The 25,268-nt window shown below is 42.2% G+C and overlaps 1 protein-coding gene across 3 annotated transcripts in view; it reads left to right on the top strand.

Moving 5' to 3' along the window:
• The window catches only part of MDM2 (MDM2 proto-oncogene), a 30,585-nt gene extending 5,905 nt beyond the window's left edge, over window positions 1-24,680 (top strand). For 2 of the 3 annotated variants that reach the window (XM_069764628.1, XM_069764630.1), the window contains exons 5-11: window positions 1,341-1,390; window positions 6,479-6,540; window positions 6,619-6,691; window positions 6,805-6,965; window positions 11,256-11,417; window positions 23,295-23,369; window positions 23,910-24,680. In XM_069764628.1, coding sequence (XP_069620729.1) covers window positions 1,341-1,390; window positions 6,479-6,540; window positions 6,619-6,691; window positions 6,805-6,965; window positions 11,256-11,417; window positions 23,295-23,369; window positions 23,910-24,461 — 1,135 coding nt within the window. In that variant the 3' untranslated portion in view covers window positions 24,462-24,680. The remainder of the gene's footprint in view (window positions 1-1,340; window positions 1,391-6,478; window positions 6,541-6,618; window positions 6,692-6,804; window positions 6,966-11,255; window positions 11,418-23,294; window positions 23,370-23,909) is intronic. The other variant, XM_069764629.1, reaches the window with a different exon arrangement.
• Window positions 24,681-25,268: the final 588 nt, after the last annotated feature.

Here is a 25,268-nt window from a genome sequence, read left to right on the forward strand (position 1 = left end):
AAATTGCAGTCAGGCTATAAATGACACTCAAATCAACCTTAAGACTAGGGGTCTGATTCATCAAGGCTGGCGTACACACCGATTTATGGGGGGTGCTGGATTCAGTTGCTTCTGATTCATGAAGAGGTGCACGCTTATTCATGAATGTGGAGCGTCTGACAAGTGGCGTGTGCTTCCTGGGCGCCATGCTAGAAATGTCACTTCACTCCTCAGGTTCTAGAGAAAGAGAGATTTCTGGCATAGGGAACGCTGCGGATACTCATGAATTAGACAAGCTGTGTCCCCCACCCAGCTGCACCCATTTTGTCAAAGCTGGGAGAAACTGATGTGAAAAAGTTGTCACACAATTTTGGCACAACTCTGCCATGGAAGCTTTGATGGATCCAGAGTTAATTCTAGGATGCATTGGATGTTCGGCTATTGGGATATGTCCGGATCTGACCTCAAGTCATATTTAGGTTGCTATAGTACAAGTGTTTAGCTATTGAAAAACACAAGATCACATCGGTTCATATAATTGCAGAAGAACGGACACAGATGATTTGGGCATTTATTTATTTTTATTAAAAGTGCATTAAACAGACAAAATATATTCCAAAAGGACACACTCTTACACATTTGGCTAATGAAAGTCTGTGGCACAGCATTAAAACTAGTGATGAGTGAATGTGCGCCGATAGACAACGTGTTATCTGAACATTCCGGGTGTTATTAGAGTATCTTGGGTGTGGCTAATATGTTCGAGTCCCTGCGACTGCATGTTTGCTGTTAGACAGCCTGAACACATACAGGGATTAACGAACAGGCAGTCCTCCCATGTGTTGCGGCTGTCTAGCAGTCGCGTATCATATAGCCACGGGGACTCTGACATATTATTTGAGCACGCCCATTATACTGTTAGTACCTGAGCATGCTTAAATAACGCGTTATCCGAGAATGTTCACCCATCACTATTTGTAACCTGATGTAATTCAACCATTTCAGTAAAGCTGTATGCAAACACCGTTAAAACTCTGACATGCAGAGGGGACATCCATTCCAAAACATGCCTGATTATGGGGTTATCTTGCCAATTTACTGGGGATTGTACCACGACAAATTCAAATCGTCTGGTCAGTGTCTAGCATCTAGCAGGGGGAGATTTTTTTTAATTTTCTTATATGCATAAATTATTGGGTTTACCGTTCACATTTATCTGTTCTTTGTTGATTTGAGGAGTGTCAAAAATGAAAGTGATCTAGTTGTGTGGCACAGTTGACAACTTTGTGGTGTTATTGCAGACATAACGCTGAACTGTTAAAAACTACATCTATAACTAAGACATTATCTGTTTATTTCAGGAGGCTTTATGCAATGATTTCTAAAAATCTGGTAACTGCAGACTCTGAAGGTAAAATTCTGATGAAATCCATTATTCTTGGCTCAGCTGTTAATTCCGACTTGGGCTTTTAAAGTTTTAATCAGGGCTGTGGAATCAGTAAACCGAGGTTTTGACTCTTTATCACTCCATCTTTGTAAATTGCAGATAATTAGTAATTTACTGAAGCTCACAGAATCTTTTTTTTATAGGGGCCCTAAATTTTTGGACCATAATATAGATTACTACACCTGTCTAAATTCTTATGACAGTTAATATTAATAACAATTTCTTTATTTTTTAAAGCTGGAGTTGGTCTATGTCTACCAACTCCAACCCCAGACACCACTCAAAGCTAGCTACTCCTGATTCCACAGTCCTGGTTGCAATGTTGAGGAGCACCACTATCCAGTGTAAAACTGCATCTTCATAGACTCCTATATTTGAAGATATTTCCCCTTCTCAGATGCTCTGTTAGTTTTACTTCCAAATTTTCATAAAGACATAGCAATTTTGTTTTCAATATATTTTTGCTGCAGCCAAATGTTATATTAAAGTCTATAGTAAAATATACTACATACATACATGCATTTTGGTTTGTGACTTTTTTTGTAAGTCTATAATGTCTTTTAGAATGTAGCATGCTCTGGTAATTAGGCTAGGTTCACATTGCGTAAGTGCAATCTGTTTAGCGGATACGCTAACTGATTGCGCTTACGCAATGTCCAAAAAGGATTGCGTTTGGCAATCCCGCTAGCACAGATGCCCGATCTGCGCTAGCGAAGAACGGACCCTGAACGCTGCAAGCAGCGTTCGAGGTCCGTCCGAAAATAACGGCACATCGCTGACGCATGCCGAAAAAGGCATACGTTTAGCGATGCGTTACGATCCGTTAGCACATTGCTGTCAATGGGTGCGTTAACGGAACCATTACATTGCGTTATTTGCGACAATTGCGCCATGTCACGGAGTCCGTTAGCGGACACCCACTAACGCAATGTGAACCTAGCCTTACCTTTTTCCTCATGCCTCTTTATAGCATTGTTAAGAAAATGCATGTAAAAACTCCATGTATATATGCTGGAAAAGAATAGTTCCAGTAGGATATTAGCCTAAATTCATCATAGTACTTCATTTTTGTTTTTCCTAAAAAGTTTTATGACTTACACCACATTTGTGTTTTAGATGCTTTTTTGCTCAATGTTATGTTGTGTAACATAAGCCCTTTATGACGTCCGCCGTACATATACAATTCAGTGGCCAATACAGTTGTGCAAACGGCCATACACATATTGCACGGTAATAAAACCGGCTCTTCCTGTGTGTGTTAAATGTATATTATACATATTCAGTAGGGCAAGGAAATGAATTCAAACGTAACTTTCACTAGTTACCCCAAAAGGTTTAGTGGCCATAAAGTACATGAAGACAGATAAGACAATGTATATAAAAAGTGTAAGTGCTCAAATTTAACAGTGCTCATAATAAAAAAAAAATGGTTTGGTGTCACCAAAATTGTATTCTTGCTTCTCTACTCAGTCACCAATAGGAGCAGAAGGGAAATATTGATAGTAGGGGGGAGAGGAAGAGGTTACTTTGTTCCCTTATTACTCCATGTCATGCCCCTGCATTGCTCCTGCCCTAAGCGTTGCACTGTAGAACTCCCCAGCTTATGGGCAACTGGGAAAGAGAAGCTACCAGTAGCTCTCTGAGATTTATGCAACTTCTTAATGAAGAGAAATCTAATTTTAAAATCCTAAATGAAAAACTAAAGGAACAAATTGAGATAACACTTTTTTTTTCAAGACAAAGTGATTTCAGTGTTAAAGAAAAATTACTACAAAACACCATCGAAAAATTTCAATATCATTTAAAAGAAAGAAAACACAGGCAGTATTGTAGGGACCTCCAAGACTTTAAGGACAATAAGATCTCTCGGTTCTTGGGAGATCGTCCAGAACGGGAGAGGGAGACTGATCAGTCCCCAGCAGAAACTGAACACTGATACTAGACAAAAGACCTTCAAGGGCGACAAAGAAGTAGAAACTGGTTTTGTCAGAGGGGAACGATACATTTCATCTTCACCTAGGGGAGGTTTTTTTTAGACTAGACCGGGCATATCCCATACGGAATCACAACCCCTTCAACAAGGAATAGAACTACAAGTTATAAATTTGTCGCAGAGATCCATCACTGATAAAGAAATGTCAGTTTTAAGTAAGGGTCTTTATGCCTACTACAGACCTATCAATTTTTGACAGTATTAAGGATATTAATCACTTTGTCAGAAAGTTGATATGGCACAAGTTCTGAAGGATAGATACAGTAGACTTGTGCCGACCTCAACATCCTGCTTGACCTACTCTCAGATATTCAATTCCTGGCCAATTTAGATAACACCTATATCTCGCGGACAAGGTCCCTTTACGCCCTTGAAAAATCCTAGCTCAAAGATGCCACCACCAGGTGGATATCTATCAGATATTGATATCGTCTTAAATCTGGTCACCAATGAAATTTAAAAAAAAATCAATAAATCACACAAGGGCCACACAACCTGTCAAAAGAACAAATGACAGCTCTGTGTGCCTTGGAGAGGGACAACTCTAATAATAAAGCCCTCGAACAAGGGGGGCAATATTGTGGTTTTGGATGTACAACAATATAGGGATATGTGTCTATCCTTGCTACAGTACCCTTTAACGTATAAAGTATTGAAGAATATCCCATATACTGGTATCCACGAGTAATTTAAAGAAACTACTCCTTGTGGCCAAAAGTGACAACCTCATCAGCCAGGAGGAATTCCTCCTCCCTTGGCACTTGGTCATGGCCACCTTTTACACTCTACCTAAAGAACACACGGGTTACACACCTCTCAAGAGGAGACCCATCGTGTCCGGATTTGGGAGTTTAGGTCATAACATAGGTACCTTCCTCGATTCCATCTTAAGACCTTTTGTTAGCACACTCCTCTCCCACATGACACGATGGATCTCCTCCGAAAATTAGCGGGGACCCCTATCGACTCAGAAGCAATGCTGTCCAGCATTGATGTAGAGGCCTTCTACTCCTCCATACCACAGAATTTGGTGAGCCAAACACTTTTTGGGTGCCAGGGCATGTCAGTTTGTCCAACACAACGACTTTGACCCTTCTCGAATTTATTTTGAGAAACAATTTTATTCACTCTTGATGGGAAAACCTACCACCAGCTCAAGTGCACTGCCATGGGTAATCCATATGCGCCCAGCTATGCCATTCTGTCCCTGGGTTAGTGGGAGGATACCATAGTTTTTTCAGAAGCCATTGAAGACTACACCAGACTCACTGATTTATGGGTCAGGTTTATTGGCGACCTCTTTATTTGGAGAGGAACAAGGGATGCATTCAAATCCTTTGTTGATCTACTCAACATCAATGAGATTGGTCTCCGCTTCACCTTTGAGATCAAGACAAAGACCTTACCATTTCTTGATGTGGTAATCACAAAGTCGGAAAAGTGGTGACACCTTAAATACATCGATATATCGAAAACATACGTCCACTAATTCATTATTGAGATGGGACAGCCATCACCTCTACTCCCAAAAGAAAGGTATCCCTAAAGGGCAATACTTGAAATTAAAATGTAATATGTCACAAAAAATCAGTGCCAGAATCGCTGGGATCCATTAAAGAGTTCGAGTTATAACCTCATAAAGAAACAGTGGTCAGAATTGTAAAAATTGGCCCGGTCATTAAGTACAAAAGTGGCTCTGTCACTAAGGGGTTATAAGCTAATTATGCACATTGTCTCTTCAGAGAGGAAGAGCGCTTGAACTCTAGTGCCACCTATTGGAAGGTAGCAATCCTACAAGTCAATGTTAACCCTTTAACAAGCCTTGTCACATGACTAAGGGTATGTGCACACGTAGGTGGGATGTCTGCGGGTTTTTCCTCACCTGTTTTTGTAAATCCGCTGGTAAACTGCACTGCGGAATTACTGCAGATTTACTGCGGTTTTTGTGCGGATTCCACTGCGGTTTTATATTATGGAGCAGGTGTAAACCGCAGCGGAACCCGCACAAAGAATTGGCATGCTGCGGAATGTAAACCGCTGCGTTTCCGCACGTTTTTCCCGCAGCATGTGCACTGCGGATTTTGTTTTCCATAGGTTTACATAGTACTGTAAACTCATGGAAAACTGCTGCGGATCCGCTCCAAAATCTGCAGTGTGTGCACATACCCTTAGGATAATCGCCAAACTAGAATCTCAATTTGCAGACACTGTGCTTCGGGGTACTGCCCCTCGTCAGTGCAAAGTGGAGATCTGGTTTGGCTGTGTGAGAGGCGTCAGACTGTTTTCCTAGAAGTATCGTTTCTCCTTGCGGAGAGTGACATGTTAAGCATGCCAAGATGAGGAGACTGAAAGCCGCAATGCTCCTCTGGGTAATATGCTAATTATGCAAATTGTCTCTTCAGAGAGGAAGGGGACTAGAACTCTAGCATGTCGATCTCTGCAAGGAGAAACAATACTTCTTGGATAAGGGGTTATAAGAGTCAGTGTTGCTCTTTCAGTGGTACAGCTGAGCGAGGGCTTCCTTTTTGCAGGACAAGTGGTACTTTTTGAATGACACCGTTTATTTTGCCATATAATTTACTAACACTGGGAAAAAAATTCCAAGTGGGATGAAATGGTACCTTACAACTGGGTTTGACTCACTTTAAGTTTGTACATTTTTAGTTTGGTTACGGCAGGGGTCCCCAACTCCAGTCCTCAAGGCCCACCAACATGTCATGTTTTCAGGATTTCCTTAGTCTTGCCCAGGTAATAATTGCATCACCTGTGCAATGCAAAGGAAATCCTGAAAACATGACCTGTTGGTGGGCCTTGAGGACTGGAGTTGGGGACCTCTGGGTTACGGCATACTACTCCCAAGTACTTAGTACTAGACTGCGGCCACATGATCAATTCAATTCCTAATCCCTCAGCAGAGACTTATTTTGTTTGCTATGAAGAGGGGTGCTTATGTGTGCACGTTTTCTGTGACCCATTGCTCCAAGCTTAGATTTTCAACTGTTGTCAAGTTTTCTTTTTGACTGTGACCTTCCTGCACCAATAATAGTGTTTTCTTGCAGATTGCTGTGTAGATACGTTTGCAAAAGAAGCAAGTTTTTCACAACCCGAAATCTCTGTTCAAGTACGTCTTCTACAAAAAAATATGACTTGCTAATCTTATGTATTGGAGCTGGTATAATGTGTTGCTTCCTTATTAAAGGATTCATCTGAGGAGCTTCAGGAGAAGTTAACCCCCTCTGCATCTTCCTCCAAGAAAAGCCCAAGTGAATCTGGTAATTTCCTTTGTAGTGAGCATCTGAATATGGCACCAGTGGCCGTGCACAACAGAGGTGTGTTTTCCAAACAGTTGCTTATGGAGTTTATTATTTTCTTTTATTTTGCTTAGAAGAAAATTCTTCAAATGGTCAACCCTCAGAGCAACAGAGAAAGAGACATAAGTCAGACAGTATTTCATTAACCTTTGATGAAAGCCTCTCGTGGTGGGTGATAAGTGGCTTACGCTGTGATAGAAATAGCAGTGACTCAACAGACACCTCTACTAATGCAGTAAGTAAGGCTATTAGATGGTAATATTCTGACCAAATAGTTCATGTTCAGATAGGGTTGCTAGAGAAAATGCAGGAGGTATCCTAAGAATTATGGCAGGTACGAGTAGTTTTTTTTTTTTCTTCTATAGCAGTCAGGAATATAGACTGTACTATTACTGGTGAAAAAATGTTATTGTATGCAATTCTATAGTTTCTGTTGTTAAAATTGTGGTGGCTGGTATGCACAAACTAAATGACCGTGAATTAATCGTGTGTCGGGTACCAGTTCTCTGGACCCCAGGATGGTTAATGGAACCCCACAACCATTAGAGCGTTTGCCCTGCGTTCCACCCTCTTGTGGTCAGAGATTGATCACTGTAGACATCTTTGGTATACAACATTGTTAGTCAAGATCTGTGAGGTGCGTGGTTATTTGAAGAGCCCAGTGGTGCAGAAAAAAATGAATCAGTGGGGTAAGTATGTCACAAAATTTACTTTTTCAGCCCTGTAAAGCTGTTTTTTTTAACCTACTATTGGTTTGTCCATTCCACTTCCCAAAGTTCGCTATCACGCCCACAGGTGGCACACGTGGTTCGTGGACCCACTGTGTCACAGGGCTGGACCTGCTTAGGAAGAGGTGTAGCTAAGCGGCAGTTACCTGGTGTTCACTGGAGCTCCTGATGGTGGAGACAGACTGGGCTGCAAGTAGCCACCAAGTACCACTCGAAGGCGGGCATCGATACTGCAACTGCTGTTCTGCGGGGTCGGGTTATCTGAAACTCGGGAGACGTGACCAAGGTCACTGTCTAGCAGGATATTGAGACTGCTGGTCAGTACGGACAACTTGAATGTTGAAGATGGCTACGAGTGTGAACAAGAAGACAGGAGACAGTTCTGGATCTGGCCACACTAGAAACAGGACTGGCTGCGCCAGTTAGCAATTTTCAAACTTAATTGTTACGCCCTTTACCAGCTCAATTAATTGTTTATAAATTTCACTCGGGAAGCCATCTGCCCCCGGGGCCTTATTATTTTCCATAGATATAATAGCTATTTCAATTTCTTCTTTCGTGATGGACGCCTCCAATCTTCGCCTATCACTTTCTTTAATACTCGGGAGTCTTGCTTCCTCAAGAAAACCCTCTGTCTCCCAATGAGTCCCCCGATCCCGATGAATATAACTGATTATAGAACTGTCTAAATTCCCCCAAAATACACTGTGTCCTCCACCTCCCTTACCACATCAGTCTTCAATTTATATACATAAGACTATTCCCTCTGCACCGCTACCACCACTGACAACAGATGCCCCACTTTTTCATCTTCATCGTAAAAATTTGCATTTTCTGAAAGGCCCTCCTCTCCGCTTTCCTCAAATACACCTTATTAACCTCTTCCTGTGTACCCCTTAGCCTACTCTGATTTTCTGCTGACGGGTCTAATACCATATCCCTCTCTACTCACTCTTAGATTTCGACCTACACTTGGAAATCTCTCGAAACAAGAGATCCCTTCGGACCGCTTTCATAGCGTCCCACACCACCCGACTATCAGCACTCCCTTCATTAATCCGCCAATACTCCTCCAATTCTTCCTTTATAGTATTCATATTGATATATTCCAGCCATGCTGGATTGAGTTATTTACAAGTTTATGACCACTTGTAAAATGTGTTCAAAGTGCTGTCCATTGTGTTGGATTGTCAATGCAACCCTCTTCTCACACTCTTGACACACTGATAGCAACACCGCAGAAGAAATGCTAGCACAGGCTTCCAGTATCCTTTGTTTCAGATGCTGCACATCTTGTACTTCACAGCATAGACAATTGCCTTCAGATGACCCCAAAGATAAAAGTCTAAGGGGGTCAGATCGGGAGACCTTGGTGGCCATTCAACTGGCCCAGGATGACCAATTCACTTTCCAGGAAACTGTTCATGTAGGAATGCTCAGACCTGACACCCTTAATGTGGTGGTGCACCATCTTGGGTGTCACTTAACCCCTTCAGTGAACACTGTAAAAAAAAAAAAAAGGCAAAAACGCTTTATCATACTGCCAAACAAAAAGTGGAATAACACGCGATCAAAATGATGGACATAAGTAACCATGGTACCGCTGAAAACGTCATCTTGTCCCGCAAAAAAAGAGCCGCCATACAGCGTCATCGGCGAAAAACGAAAAAGCTATAGCCCTCAGAATAAGGCTATGCAAAAATAATTATTTTTATATAAAATCGTTTTTATCGTATAAAAGAGCCAAAACATAAAATAAATTATATATATCAGCTATCGCTGTAATCTTACTGACCCAAAGAATAAAACTGCTTTTATCAACTTCACCAAACATGGAACAGTATAAACACCCCCCCCCCCCCCCCCAAAAAAAAAAAAAGAAAAAGGAAATTCATGAATTGCTGTTTTTTGGTCATTCTGCCTCACAAAAATCAGAATGAAAAGCGATTTTAAAAAAAAAAGTCACGTGCTCGAAAATTGTACCACTAAAAACGTCAACTCGTCCCGCAAAAAACAAGACCTCACATTACTCTGTGGACCAAAATATGGAAAAATTATAGCTCTCAAAATGTGGAGACGCAAAAACTATATTTTGCAATAAAAAGCGACTTTTAGTGTGACAGCTGGCAATCATAAAAATCCGCTAAAAAAAACCCTGCTATAAATAGTAAATCAAACCCCCCTTCATCACCTTTTTAGTTAGTGAAAAATAATAAAATAAAAAAAATGTATTTATTTTCATTTTCCGTTAGGGTTGGGGCTAAAGTTAGGGTTTGGACTACATTTGCGGTTGGGATTAGTGTTAGGGGTGTCTCTGGGTTAGGGGTGTGGTTAGGGTTATGGTTGGGATTAGGATTATGGTTGGGATTAGGGTTTGTTAGAATTGGGGGGTTTCCACTGTTTAGGCACATAGGGGCTCTCCAAAAAAGTAAAACGGTGCTCCTTCCCTTCCGAGCTCTCCCGTGGGCCCAAACAGGGATTTACCCCAATATATGTGGTATCGGCGTACTCAGGACAAATTGGACAACAACTTTTGGGGTTTAATTTCTCTTGCTACCCTTAATAAAACAAAAATTTGGGGGCTAAAAAATCCATTTTTGTGGGGAAAAAATGATTTTTATTTTCATGGCTCTGCGTTATAAATTGTAGTGAAACACAATTCAAAGTTCTCACAACACATCTAGATAAGTTCCTTGGGGGGTCTCGTTTCCGAGCTCTGCCATGCGCCCAAATGTTGGTTCCCCCCACATATAGGTTATCGGCGTACTCAGGACAAACTGGACAACTTTTGCGGTCCAATTTCTCCTGTTACCCTTGATAAAATAAAACAAATTGGAGCTGAAGTACATTTTTTGTGAAAAAAGGTTAAATGTTTATTTGTTTTATTTTTTTTAAAAAAACATTCCAAAAATTCCTGTGAAAACCTGAAGGGTTAATAAACTTCTTGAATATTGTTTTGAGCACCTTGAGGGGTGCAGTTTTTAGAATGGTGTCACACTCATATAGACCCCTCAAAATGACTTCAAATGTGATGTGATCCCTAAAAAAAAAATGGTGTTGTAAAAATGAGAAATCGCTAGTCAACTTTTAACCCTCATAACTCCCTAACAAAAAAAATAACATTTTGGTTCCAAAATTGTGCTGATGTAAAGTAGACATGTGGGAAATGTTACTTATTAAGTATTTTGTGTGACATATCTCTGTGATTTAAGGGCATAAAAATTCAAAGTTGGAAAATTGCGAAATTTTTGCCAAATTTCCATTTTTTTATTTTTTTTTCCACAAATAAACGCAGGTAATATCAAAGAAATTTTACAACTATCATGAAGTACAATATGCCACGAGAAAACAATGTCAGAATCACCGGGATCTGTTGAAGCGTTCCAGAGTTATAACCTCATAAAGGGACAGTGGTCAGAATTGTATAAAATTGTCCTGGTCATTAACGTGCAAACCACCCTTGGGGGTTAAGGGGTTAATCAGTCAAAATTTGAAGCTACAATACCTGTGATCTACAGCAAAATCCTCATTGACAATCCTATAATAAAGAGAAATTTTGTGATTTAATAAAACCAAAAATTTATTTTTCTACTTTAAAACTTTAGCCTGGTCCTCTACTGGTCATACCTTACATATGACCACTGTGGCCAATCATAGAATGAGACTGTCTCATATGACAAGTCATTGCTAAAGGTCAAGTTAGCTGAGAGCAGCTTGAGATGAAGCAACAAGGGAGGCAAATGGTGTTACTGTACCCTAGCTTATTTCTAAAGTATTTTTTTTCCGATTTCCTTTAGGACCATGAGGCCCAATCAGTAGCTGAAGGCTCAGACTGGTTGGATGAAGATTCTGATTCTGATCAGTTTAGTGTTGAGTTTGAGGTTGAGTCTGTATATTCAGATGATTATAGCCCTAGTGGAGATGAAGAGGGTCTCACCGATGAAGATCTAAATGATGAGGTAAGGCCATTCTAGATTGTTTTTAAAAGCATGTCTCATGCCGGGCTGTTAGTAGGGCTTGCTGTCGTTTAAAGTTTTCCAACACTCAAAACAGAGAACTGTAATTTTGGATGGTAGAGGGAAAACTCTGATTTATTGCTTTAGAACACTGGATTGGAGGCAGGTGTTTTTCAACCCTTAAAGGGGTTGTCCTTCACTTAAAATGTATTTTCTAACCATATATACACCCTAACCACTTTGTAATGAATCACATTTAGAAATTCCCTGCACTCTTTCCTATCTACGTTATGTTTACAAGTCGTTTTTTTTTTTTTTTTTTAACTCTTCCTGTTAAATTTCATTTGAGAGGAGTTTCAAATGTGACCACAGGATGCTGGAGCTGCACTCAGCACAGCATCCATCACCACAGATGCAGCACTATAGTTACTCACTAGTTTCTTGCATCACTGTACCAAATCCTCCCCCTCTGAAGACATCCTGGCTGATGTACACTGGCAGACGCGAGACTCTTTCTAGCTCCCCTGCTGTAGCTTCTACGAAAGACGTCAAGGGGCGGACAACTTCTATCACTTTCCATCAAACGAGTCATCAGCGGGCGGTTATAGAAGCATTGTGACACCAGTGCTGGCCCCCCACACACACACCTTTCTAATGATGACTCATTTGAGGGTGGTGCTAGAAGCTGTGGGGTGTCACTGGTGTCACTCACTGCTTCCATCTCTGTGCTTCTTCTTCTTTCACAGAAGCTGCAGCAGAGATGGAAGCAGAAAGCCAGCGCTGCACTCAGATTTGCCACAGTGTCTATATCCAGGACATTTTCAGAAAGGGCAGCAATGCAAGAAACTAGTGAGTAACTGCAGCGCTGCACCCTGTGGAGTCCTGTTACAGAAGGGGTGATGGATGCTGCATTGAATGAGTTCAGCCACAGCCTCCTGAGACGTCTCGTTTGAGAAGTGAAGTGTAGGGTGTTGTGTAATAAAGCAAATTATAGGAGTGGTTTGGTTATATAGATGGATTTTTTTGAAAATAAACTTTAATTGCTCACATTAAGCATCCTATTAAAAGAATGCAATCCGCATTTTGTATGCACATGCTGCGTTTTTTTCCTGAGCGGAAACGTATTCCGGAAAAAAACGCATGTTCATTAATTTGCGGAATCGCAGGGATTCCGCCACATAGGAATGCATTGATCCTCTTACTTCCCGCATGGGGCTATGCTTACCATGCAGGAAGTAAGCGGATCATGTGCGGATGGTACCCAGGGTGGAGGAGAGGAGACTTTCCTCCACGGACTGGGCACCATATACCGTATTTTCCCGACTAGAAGATGCACTCCCCCCTTCCCCCCCCCCCCCAAAAAAAAGGGTGGGGGAAATGGGGGGTGCGTCTTATAGTCGTAATGCAGGCTTACCGGCAGTGGTGTGGCGGAGGCAGAGGTGCGGGGATGAGGAGGCGGTATGGCGTGAGCGGGGTCCTTTCCACAGGTGAGATGATGCAGCAGCCCGGTAAGCAGCAGAGCCGGGTTAACTACCGGTTTATTGGTGGCGGGGGCCATCTTCCTGAGGCCGCGCGTGCGCAGATGGAGTGCTCTGCTTCCCGGGGCTTCAGGAAAATGGCCACGGGAGGCCGCGCGTGTGCAGATGGAGATCGCGGCCGCCATTTTCCTGAAGCCAAGTTCACAGATTTAGATCTCGGCTTCAGGAAAATGGCCGCCACGATCTCCATCTGCGCACGCGCGGCCTCAAGAAGATGGCCGCCGCCACCGATAAACCGGTAATTAACCCGGCTCTGCTGCTTACCGGGCTGCTGCATCACCTCGCCTTACCGCTCATTATCCCCGCACCTCTGCCGTCGCCAGCATTCTGCAAGCTAATTACGCTTGCAAAAAGCTAGTGTTTAGCGGGAATACGCATGTCAATTCCGCATGCGATATACCTACGGCAGGAGTTGCGGAGATTTCCACAGCAATTCTGCAACGTGTGCACTTAGCCTAAATGAGAATATTTACTGAAACATTTGGTACACAATAAATTTATAGCCTGATACTTTTGCAATACTGAGGAATATCTTCTTGGATCTTGTAAAATTGCATCGCTGCAGCAGGAGACATGATTTATTGAAGCATTTCTAATGAAAACATACATTTCACATCAGCTAAGGGGGCCAAAAAAATAAGGTAAATGTTTTATAAAAGAAATAAACATTTAAATTGCCCACTAAAAAATAAAGAAATGTTAAACCTGTTGTGATAAACTTATTGAAACCGTATGTTAAATGCTGGAAAGAGGAAAAAATATTGAAACCCCAAACTTGCGTGTTTTCAGTCCTGACACGTCTTCAAAAAAATAAAATAAAAAGCAATCAAAACCTATGTACCCCAAAACTGAATCAAGAAAAGCCTCAGCTCTGCACTAAAAAATTCAAGTTCTCACACCACGTTATGGACAGGAAAAGAAAATGGAGACAGAAGCAAAATAATTGTTACCGTATATACTCGAGTATAATCCAACCTGAGTATAAGCCAAGGCACCTAATTTTGCCACAAAAAACTGGGAAAACTTATTGACTCGAGCATAAGCCTAGGGTGGAAAATGCAGCAGCTACTCATAAATTTCAAAAATAAAAATAGATACCAATAAAAGTAAAATTGAGACATCAGTAGGTGAAATGTTTTTGAATATCCATATTGAATCAGGAGCCCCATATAATGCTCCATACAAAATACGCCCCATATAATGCTGCATAAATGTTAATGAGGAGCCACATAAGATTCTCCATACAAACATATATGCCCCATATAATGCTGCGTAAAGGTTAATGAAGGCCCCATAAGATGCTCCATACAAAAGTATGCCCCATATAATGCAGCACAAAGGTTGATTGCACCATAAGATGCTCCATATTAAAATATGCCCCATATATTGCTGCACAAAGGATAATTGTGCCCCATAACATTCTCCATATTAAAATATGCTCCATATAATGCTGCACAAAGGTTAATGATGACCCCATAAAATGCTCCATATTAAAATATGCTCCATAAAGGATAATGATGGCCCCATAAGATGCTCCATATTAAAATATGCCCCATATAATGCTGCTGCGATTTAAAAAAAAAAAAAAAAATCCACAGCGTGTGCACACAACCTCAAACTACAACTCATCCACCACAAAAAAAACAAGGGGTCATTGGACTGTGCCAGAAATAAAAGAAAGTTATGACTTTTGGAAGAAGAGGAGGAAAAATCTACACCAAATATCAATCGTCTTAACCTTGTTTTATTCTCCCAGCCTGCTAGTGCGTCCAGTTTTGTTGGACTTTAAGTCTCCAGATGGGTGTAATATATTCATATATTCTGTTTTATCCAAATGTTTAACCCCTTAATGACCGGGCCAAATTTTTTTAAATCTGACGAGCATCACTTTATGTAGTAATAACTCTGGAATGCTTCAACATATCCTATTGATTCTTGAGATTTTTTTTTGTGACACATTATACTTTGATAGTGGTAAATTTATGTCGATATTTTCTGCATTTATTTATAAAAATATCAGAAATGTTACAAAAACTTAAAAAAAATGTGCAATTTTCCAGCTTTGAGTGATTCAAGCCTTTTAATCCAGATAATCATACCACACAAAAGCATTAATAAATAACATTTTCCTCATGCCTGCCTTACATCCGCGCCATTTGTAAAATGTTTTATTTTGTTAGCATTTTATAAGGTTTAACCCCTTCATGAACGTAGGTATATTTGTTTTTGCATTTTCGTTTTTTGCTCCAATTCTTCCCAGAGCCATAACTTTATTTTACTGTCAATATGGCAATAGGGCTTGTTTTTTGAAGGACGGGTTATACTTTTGAACGACACCATTGGTTTTAACATATCGTGTACTGGAAAGTGGGGAAAAAAATTCAAAGTGTGGTGAAATTGCAAAAGAAAGTGCAGTTCCACAATTGTTTTTTGTTTTGCTTTTTTACTATGTTAACTAAATGTTAAAACTGACCTGCCATTATGATTCCTTATTTTTTATCTAAGTGGTAAAAAAGTCAAACTTTGCTAAAAAATAAATAAATAAATAAATAAAAAAATTGCGCAATTTTCTGAGACCCATAGCGTCTCCATTTTTCGTGATCTGTGATTGGTTGAGGGCTTATTTTGTGCGCGCCGAGGTGACATTTTTAATGATACCATTTTGGTGTAGATACAAACTTATGATCGCCCTTTATTGCATTTTAATGCAATGTCGCAGCTACCAAAAACAAAAACCGTAATTCTGCCATCGGACGGAATAGTATGTCTGATGGCAGAACCCCCGCTTTGATGTGGGCTCTAGCGGTGAGCCCGCATCAAAGCCAGGACATGTCGGCTGTTTTGAACAGCTGACGTGTGCCCTCAATAGGCGCAGGCAGAATCGCGTTCCGCCCGCACCTACTAGTTAAATGCCGCTGTCAAACTCTGACAGCGGCATTTAACAAGCGCTTCTGGCCATCCTGCCAGAAATGCGCGCAGCGGTGACCCAAGTCACGTGATCGGAGTTATCGGTGCATTGGCATAACAACCAGAGGTTTCCAGCAGACCTCCTATGGTTGTTGATCCCAGATTGCTGTGAGCACCACCCTGTGGTCGGCACTCATAGCAATGCTGTAATTTAGCTACATAGGGGTGATCTGTGCATCGCTCCTATGTAGCAGAGCCGATCAGACTATTGAATCATGAATCAAAAAATAAATATATTTTAAAAAAAAATATAAATGTTCAAATCACCCCCCGTAGTGAGGAAAAAAAAATCAAAACGCCATAATTGAAAACGTCAGTTCAGCTCGCAAAAAATAAGCTCTCACCTAACCCCAGATCATGAAAAATGGAGAAGCTACTGGTAACGGATTTTTTTATTTTTTTGTAAGCAAACTTTGGAATTTTTTTTTCTCCACTTAGATAAAAAATAACCTAGACATGTTTGGTGTCTATGAACTCGTAATGACCTGTAGAATAGTAATGGTAGGTCAGTTTTAGCATTTATTGAACCTAGCAAAAAAGCCAAACAAAAAAACACTGCACTTGGAATTTTTTTTCCCCGTTTTTCTAGTACACGACATGGTAAAACCAATGGTGTCGTTCAAAAGTACAACTTGTGCCGCAAAAAAATAAGCCCTCACATGGCCATATTGACAGAAAAATAAAAAAGTTATGGCTCTGGGAAGGAGGGGAACGAAAACGCAAAACCGAAAAAAGCTCCGGTCATTAAGGGGGGTGATTTGAACTTTTATAATTTTTTTTAATATAATTTTTAAAACTTTTGTTTTCACTTTTTGCATGCTTCAATAGTCTCCATGGGAGACTAGAAGCTGCCATAACTTGATCACCTCTGCTACATACAGGCGATGATCAGCAGAATGTAGCAGAATTGCTCACTTGCCGGTTGTCAACGCTCATTTTTTTTTTTTAGGGACCTATTAAGCTTTGAAGTGACTTTGGGGGCCATATATATTGGAAACACCAAAAAGTGATATTAATTTAAAAACCAGCCCTCTCAAGGTATTCAAAATTGCTTTCAGGTAGTTCAATAACACTTCAAGTGCTTTTCAGGAATTAATGCTAAGTGGCATAACAGGAATGAAGAAATTAATTTTTACCATCAAAATGTTGATAACTTCTGAACAGGCCACGCTGGAAGACTTTAAAGGCCGTTGTTTGGCCAATATCAGGACCACACAATATCTCAGGGTGCCAGTGGGGTTAAAGAGGAAGCCCCCACACTGTTATCCATCTAGGTGCTGTAGTCATTACTGACAGCAGCATTTAAGGGGTTAAACAATTATAGTCCGTACCAACACTAATCATGGCTGGTGCAGCAAGTTGTCAGCTATCATGTACAGCTGACAGCTATAGGATTGTCACTCGGTTAAGTGGAGAGATTATTTTAATTTTATCCTTTGCTTTACCCATTTAACATAATCAATTTTAGTCCCTATTCTGCATTCTAGTGACTAGTTTTTATAATGCTGAAAAATGATCCTATCCCTAAATAATTATCTGAAAGAAAATGGTACATGTCACTGAAATCCAACTTACAGCGCAAGCTGTGAGGGTTCAGTGGCCGTCAGATCAAGTTTTCATTTATTTTGGCTGATGCCACCATAAAGGCTGTTCATTCACAGTCCAGGCTCCTCACCAGCCAATTGTATGTTAATGTTTGTAGGTTGTCAGACGTATGCACGGTATTGGGGAAAATCTCTAATCAGTCCAATACATCATCGACATATACGTCACGATTGTGACCAGAATAAAGGCCTCTATAACAGAAATCAAATAAAGTAAATTACCTCTGATGATTTGAGCACTGGTGAGGTTAAAGAGCTTTTCTACTACTTTTCATTGATGAACAATTTTTAGGATAGGTCACCAAGTTCTGATCAGCCAAGGTCCGACACACTGCCGATCAGTTGTCATTGGTGTCTGATCGCCGGACGTAAATACTCACTTGCAAGGCTGTTTCTGTTAGTGGGCAAGGCTTGATACTGCATATCTGCCTCCTATTCAAATCATTTGAAGACGGAAGTATAGTACCCTGCAGCAGCCAGTATCGGAAGACTGCCAGCTGTGCAAGTGAGTATTTTTGGGTGGCTGCCACCAACGCCGATAACAGCGAATTGACGAGGGTGCTGTGTGTCAGACCCCAGCTGATCAGACATTGGTGACCTATCCTAAGGGTAGTAGTCGAGCACCTCTTTAAAACATCGCAGCTGCAAGCAAATAACATTGTAAAACCTGAAGATTGTAGATTCTAACGTTGTGGTATATGTCCTCTCAGGGCACAACTGCTGCACAGCTTGGTATGTGTATTAACCCCTAATGTCAGACAATATGTATTCATGTTGTACAGTACATGCAGACGGGGGGGGAAGAAGACTATCTTTATGCAGCTAGCAGCATTTAGGCAACTATGAGGTTTTGGTTTAATTTTTCATGTTGCAGACTAAAAGCAAAATCCAATGGTCACTACTTCCTGCTGTTTCTCCCGGATCCCTCTGCCGCATTTGACACTGTGGATCACCAGCTCCTCCTCACTATGCTCCGCTCTATCAGTCTCAATGGCATCATTCTCTCCTGGCTTTCGTCCTACCTCTCTGACCACTCGTTCACTGTTTCTGTTGCTGGCTCTTAATCTACTCTTCCCTTTTTTATTGGGGTTCCTCAAGGCTCAGTCTTATGCCCCTGCCTTATCTATCTATACACCACTTCTATTGGATGAACCATCAGTAGATTTGGTTTCCAGTATCGTCTCTATGCTGATTGCACCCAATTTATACATACACCTCTTCTCATGACATCACCCCCGCCTTAATACAAAATACAAGGAATTGTCTGTCCCCCCTTTATCTGAAACTGAATCTCTCCAAAACTGAACTTCTCGTGTTTCCTCCTCCTTCTAACGTACCTAAACCCGATGTTGCAATTACCTTGGGTAGTTTGACCATATCTCCCAAGCCGCACGCTTGCTGTCTTAGGGTCATATTTGACACAGAACTTTCCCTATTCTCTATATCCAAACTCTCGCTCGTGCATGTTACCTGTATCTTAAAAACATGTCCGGAATCTGGCCTTTTCTCACTTCTCACGCTCTTATTCATTCTTGTATGGACTACTGTAACTCTTCTTATCGGTCTCCCTCTAACAAAACTGTCCTCCCTAATCCATCCTGAATGCAGCAGCCATGGTCATATTTTTGTCCAGCCACTTTACCGATGCCTCCACCTTGTACCAGTCACTGCACTGGTTACCCATCCGCTATAGAATATAATACAAACTCATCTCACCCACAAAGCCCTCCACCGTTCTGTACCACTTTATATCTCATCCCTCATTTCTGTCTCATCACCCTACCCGTACCCTCTGTTCTGCAACTGATCTAAGACTGGTTGACATTTGCGTTCGGGGCTTTGCGGAGGGCTGCGTGCTTCCTCCGTTCCACACACTTGTGCATGCGTCCTGCCGACAAGTTGCGTCTTGTGCAGACGGCGGGCACATCAAAACAACGCATCCGCATGTCCTGCATACCCAATGTTAAAGATAGGTACTCAGGACGTATGCAGAAGTAGGCGGAGCTTAACGGAGGAAGTACACAGCCCTCCGCAAAGCCCCCAAACGCAAATGTGAACTTTTCCTAACATACTTCATAATCCGAACCTTGCACCTCCATCTCAAAGACTTCTCTTGTGCTGTTCCAATTTTTTGGAATGCGCTACCCCAAACAATCTGACTAATACCTAGCCCCCATATTTTTAAGTGTGCTTTAAAAATACACCTTTAGACAGACCTATCACGTCAACTCACTAACCTAACTCTCCCCATTTCCCTCCTTCTAAATGTTAAAGGGAACCTGTCACCCTCCCCCCCAGGCGTTTGTAACTAAAAGAGCCACCTTGTGCAGCACTAATGCTGCATTTGGACAAGGTGGCTCTTTTAGTTATGCTCCTTGCATACGCTGAAATAAACACTTATAAAATGTGCCCCCTCATACCGGGAAATCGGCAGGGAGGCGGGACTTTCCTTCCTAATAAGACGCAGCACAGCTGTCATTCATACCCCCTTGTTTGAATCTGTCCCGGAGCCTGTGCTGTTATGTTATCCCTTGGGCATGCGCAGTTTGCGCTGCCTGTCTTCTGACATCATTTGATGTCAGGCTGACTGCGCCTGTGCGGCCGCGCTGCCCGAGATCCTACCCCGCAGTGTCTTCTGATTTATTCACACTGCAGGGCTGGGATTCATGGGCATGCACAGTGCATATCTTCGCCTCTCACTCATCTCCCTCTGCCTTATTCAGACTGTGCGGCGTCAGGTGATCCCTAATTGCCGTGGGGGGGTGACAGGTTCCCTTTAATCATAATCTGCTTCCTCCTCTTCCTGTCCCCACATCCTCCTGTTCCTGTCCCCACATCCTCCATGCACCCAATAGCACTCGTAACTGCACTTGGACAGATACTGGTGGATGACAGGACCAGGCACCTTTATATGAAAACCCTTATTTAAGATGGCTGGACCACACATGACAAGAACTCTTGACCTATTGTGTTTCCAGGGGCGTAGCTAGAGCTTTTGCCGCCCGGGGCTGCTCCCGAGTTTGCCCCCCCCCCCCCCCCCACCCCCCTCGGCTCAATACACACAAAGGTTACCAAAAATAGGGCAACACACATGATAGGGTCTGCAAAAAAAAAAAGCAAGTTCTGCTTACCTGACCGCGCTCCTGCTCTCTCCACGCAGCTGAAGCGTGCACTCGCCGGCGACTGACAATGACGTCAGAAGCCGTCGACGTGTGCGCTGCGGCCGACTTCAGCTGCCAGCCTCCAAATGGCTGGTGGCTGTTGTTAACTATTGACGTACGGGCGCGGGCCCGCACGTCAATAGCGTTAAACAGCTGCAGCGCCGGCCGCGGTTTTAGAGGGCCCCGGGCGAAAGAGTCTCAGTGGGCCCCCCCTTTAACACATAGCATGATTCATGATGCAGATACAGCAGAGAAATATAGCATAGCCACATAGCATATAACACAGCCCACGTAGCATATAGCACAGCCCACGCAGTATATAGCACAGCCCACATAGCGTATAGCACAGCCACGTAGTATATAACACAGCCACGTAGTAAATAACACAGCCATGTAGTATATTGCACAGCCCACGTAGCATATTGCCCAGCCACGTAGTATATAACACAGCCATGTAGTATATTGCACAGCCCACGTAGCATATTGCCCAGCCACGTAGTATATTGCCCAGCCACGTAGTATATTGCCCAGCCACGTAGTATATTGCCCAGCCACGTAGTATATTGCCCAGCCACGTAGTATATTGCCCAGCCACGTAGTATATTGCCCAGCCACGTAGTATATTGCCCAGCCACGTAGTATATTGCCCAGTCACGTACTATATTGCCCAGCCACGTAGTATATTGCCCAGTGATGGAGTATACAGCACAGAGCCACGTAGTATACAGACTTAAAATAAAAAATAAACATATACTCACCCTCCGATGAATTCTGGCCCTGTATCGCACGAGGCAGCTTCCAGTCCCAGGGTTGGTATGAGCGCAGGACCTGTGATGACGTTGCGGTCACATGACCGTGACGTCATGGCAGGTCCTTCTCACATACCATCCTTGGCACCGGAAGCTGCCGCTTGCATGGAGCGGGCACTGGAGCGTTGCGAGGAGCGGGAAAGGCGATGGAGGGTGAGTATAGCAGGTTTTTTCATTTTTTTATTATTTTTAACATGACATATTTTTACTATTGATGCTGCATAGGCAGCATCAATAGTAAATAGTTGGGGACACACAGGGTTAATAGCAGCGGTAACGGAGTGCGTTACACCGCGGCCCGTTACCGCTGCGATTAACCCTGTGTGAGTGGTGACTGGAGGGGATTATGGAGCGGGCGCTGATTGTGGGGAGTATAGAGCATGCGCCGGGCACTGACTGCAGCGGAGGGACTAATCGGACTGTGCCCGTCGCTGATTGGTCGCGGCAGCCATGACAGGCAGCTGCCGAGACCAATCAGCGACGACAGACAGAGGCCGCGACCAATGAATATCCGTGAAAGAAAGAAAGAGACAGAAGGACAGACAGAAAGACGGAAGTGTGACCCTTAGACAATGATGTAATATATATATATATATATATATATATATATATATATATATATATATATATATATATATATATATATATATATACTTCTCACCTGTGTCTTGCCTCTCTGTTGTTTTCTGTCTCTGTTCTCACATCTTTTCTGTCTCCCGCTCTCACATCTTTTCTGTCTCCCGCTCTGATTTTCATATTTCCTTCTGCCTCTTCTTCCTGCTTGTCCGTGGCTCCGCCCCCGACTTTTAGCCCCGCCCCTCCATGGCTCTTCACATTGTGAGAGCTGTGACGCTGCTGGAGGGGCGGGATCGGAGCTTCTGCTGCTGACTGCAGTTGCGGGGGTGAGTCACAGCGTGTGTGACTGTGTGCCCCTGCTACACTGCAGCCAGCAACTCTGCACGGCCGCGCGCACTGCCAGCGCTCTGCTCCAGTCCTCATAATGCTGGGAGGAAGGAGCAGAGAATGAGTGCGTGCAGCCGTGCTGATAGCCGCCCCCACATTGTGCCGCCCGGGGCGGCCCGCCCCCCCCCCCCCGCACCCCCCTTCCTACGCCACTGTGTGTTTCCCCTATTTCCTTATAGATTGTAAGCTTGTGAGCAGGAACCTCACTTCTCCTGTAACTGTTATGTTACTTTGTATTGTCTGTATATGTCCCTGCTTAATTGTAAAATTCTGCTGAACATGTTGGTACTATGTAAATAAAATTATTTGGCTTTGACAAAACTTTATTGATAGTCATGTGTGGATTACATGCGTTATATCATGGATCCACACAAACCATTCCGAGAATGAATGACGAGGAGTATTGTTGTAGCATGGCATTCTCACTTTTTTTGTCTTGCTTATGGTCCTATGTCATTTTGGCCATTGAACTCCAACATGGATCCAGCAGCGCATTGAATCGGAAAGGCTGCAGTTCTCTATATAATCAGGTGTAGAACAGGGGTTGCAGTTATAAACCCTTGCTGGTTCCCCTTTAATTTTATTGGGCCGGGAATACCCCATTGGTTCAGATGCTCTTACTACCCCATTTCAGTAGGAATTCAGTGATACATTTCACATTAATGATGCAGATTTTCTGTTTTGGCTACATTTGTTTAATATTTTATTATAAGTTTAGTGTTGTGACATATTCTGAATAATGTGTTTTTTGCCTTAGGCAGAAGGCAATATCTTATGTTGGGCTATATATGTATATCATCATGTTGTAAAACTAATTTGTTCTCTTTCCTGGCCCCAGGTTTATCAGGTGACTATATACCAAGCTGAAGAATCTGGGGACTCTTTTGATGAGGATACTGAGATCTCTGAAGCTGTAAGTATGACTTTTCTGAAATGTCATTTAAAGAAGCACTCCTCCCATCAGTTTCTACCCTTTTAATATATTGCAGTCATCATATTATATAGCATTGTGTACTTACAGCTGCTCATTTTGTCTTTTTACCCAGTTAATTCTTCTTTTCTCTGCTGTTTAGAAAGAGGAAGTCTCTTGTCCCTGCATTTATTATTCCCCTCTTCAACTCTTGACACAGCTGCTCCCTTCTCCCCTCTGCAAGGGACTTTTGCAGTCACTTATACAGGGAAATTTGACCTCCTGTTACTACTTGGAGCTTAGAAGGATTCAGCTAGTCAGATTTTAATCACGTGATGTCCTAGACCTAATGGAAAAGAGAAGAATTAGCTTGTTAAAAAGGCAAAATGAGCTACTGTAAGCACACAGTGCTACATAATATGATGGCTGCAATATATTAAGTGGCTAAAAATTGGATGGAAATGCTTTAAAATGTAATTTTTTGTATTCCATTGTTTTTCTGTAGGAAAGTTGTAATACATATTTTTTAAAAACTCGTTACAGGATTACTGGAAATGTTCACAATGTGATGAGATGAATCCTCCGATTCCAAGATACTGTAAAAGGTGTTGGTCTCTTCGTAAAGACTGGCTTCCAGACCAAACTGAGCAGAAGAATTGTCCCGTAAAAAGAAAAACAATGGAGGATTCTCTAGAGGATGAAGGCATTGATGTTCCAGATGGCAAAAAAACAAAAGTGACCGAGGCGCAAGATTCAGTCATCACAAAAAAAGAGGACGAGGGAATCCATAGTTCTGAATCTCAGGAAACTGAGGACTTTTCTCAGCCTTCCACATCTGGCAGCACTGCATCTTGTACTCAGGAGGAGTGCAGAGAAGGTGAACAGGAGGAAGATTCAGAACAAAGTCTTCCACTTTCGAGTGTTGAACCTTGTGTAATCTGCCAGACACGGCCGAAGAATGGATGTATTGTCCATGGTAGAACAGGGCATCTCATGGCATGTTTTACATGTGCAAAAAAGCTCAAGAGGAGGAACAAGCCTTGCCCCGTGTGCAGGCAGCCAATTCAGATGATTGTGTTGACCTATTTCAGCTAGATCAATCGATGCTTCATGAAGATGTAAGAAATGGAAAACATTTAAACTCTTAGAATATATAAATGTTGAGAAAGGGACAGAGGATAAATCATATTTTGACTTGAAACAATAGAAAATGGCTTAATGAAACGGAATACTACACCAGCTTATCGTAGCACTTGCACATGTATATAGTTTAAGATCTTTATAGGGCTGAAAATAAAAGCAGTTCCTTTCAACTATTAGAATCTGAGTTAATGAAATGACAAATCATTTTATACTTTAAAGTTGGTGTAATCAACTCCTACAGACAGTTTTCAGGTTTATGTGCTATTCAGACAGTAAGGACATGCAAAAACTTCAATAGAAAGTTCTAGTTGTGTTAGGTCCAAGCCTACAGGCCGTTATATTGGCACTTTAAGAACTCTACCAGCGACCTGTTGCCTTCAGCTTGGGTTAGTGGATCAATAAAACTGGTGAGTTCCTGTCACATTAGATGAGATATAATTCAATGAAGGAAGTACTATTAGTTTAAAGGGTATCGTTCTAATGGGGTGAAAATTGAGCATCTGACACACAGAAACCCCATTAATCACCAGAAGGAGCAGCAACTGACCCCCAGAGCGCCACCAAAATGAAGATCAGTCACGCATTTCAGCACGCTGCTGTGCCTGGATAAACCGTAAAGTGGCTCAATTTCTGTCCTTTTAGGTGCGATTCCTTCTGAATAGTCAATACAGTTTACAGAAAGGATATACGATGTGAAATAGCATAAGCTCCGTATGTTCACTTGTTACTCAAGCCACCAGGTACAAGATGCATTAAATA

Source organism: Ranitomeya imitator, chromosome 4, assembly GCF_032444005.1.
Source record: "Ranitomeya imitator isolate aRanImi1 chromosome 4, aRanImi1.pri, whole genome shotgun sequence".
Taxonomy (NCBI): Eukaryota; Metazoa; Chordata; class Amphibia; order Anura; family Dendrobatidae; genus Ranitomeya; species Ranitomeya imitator.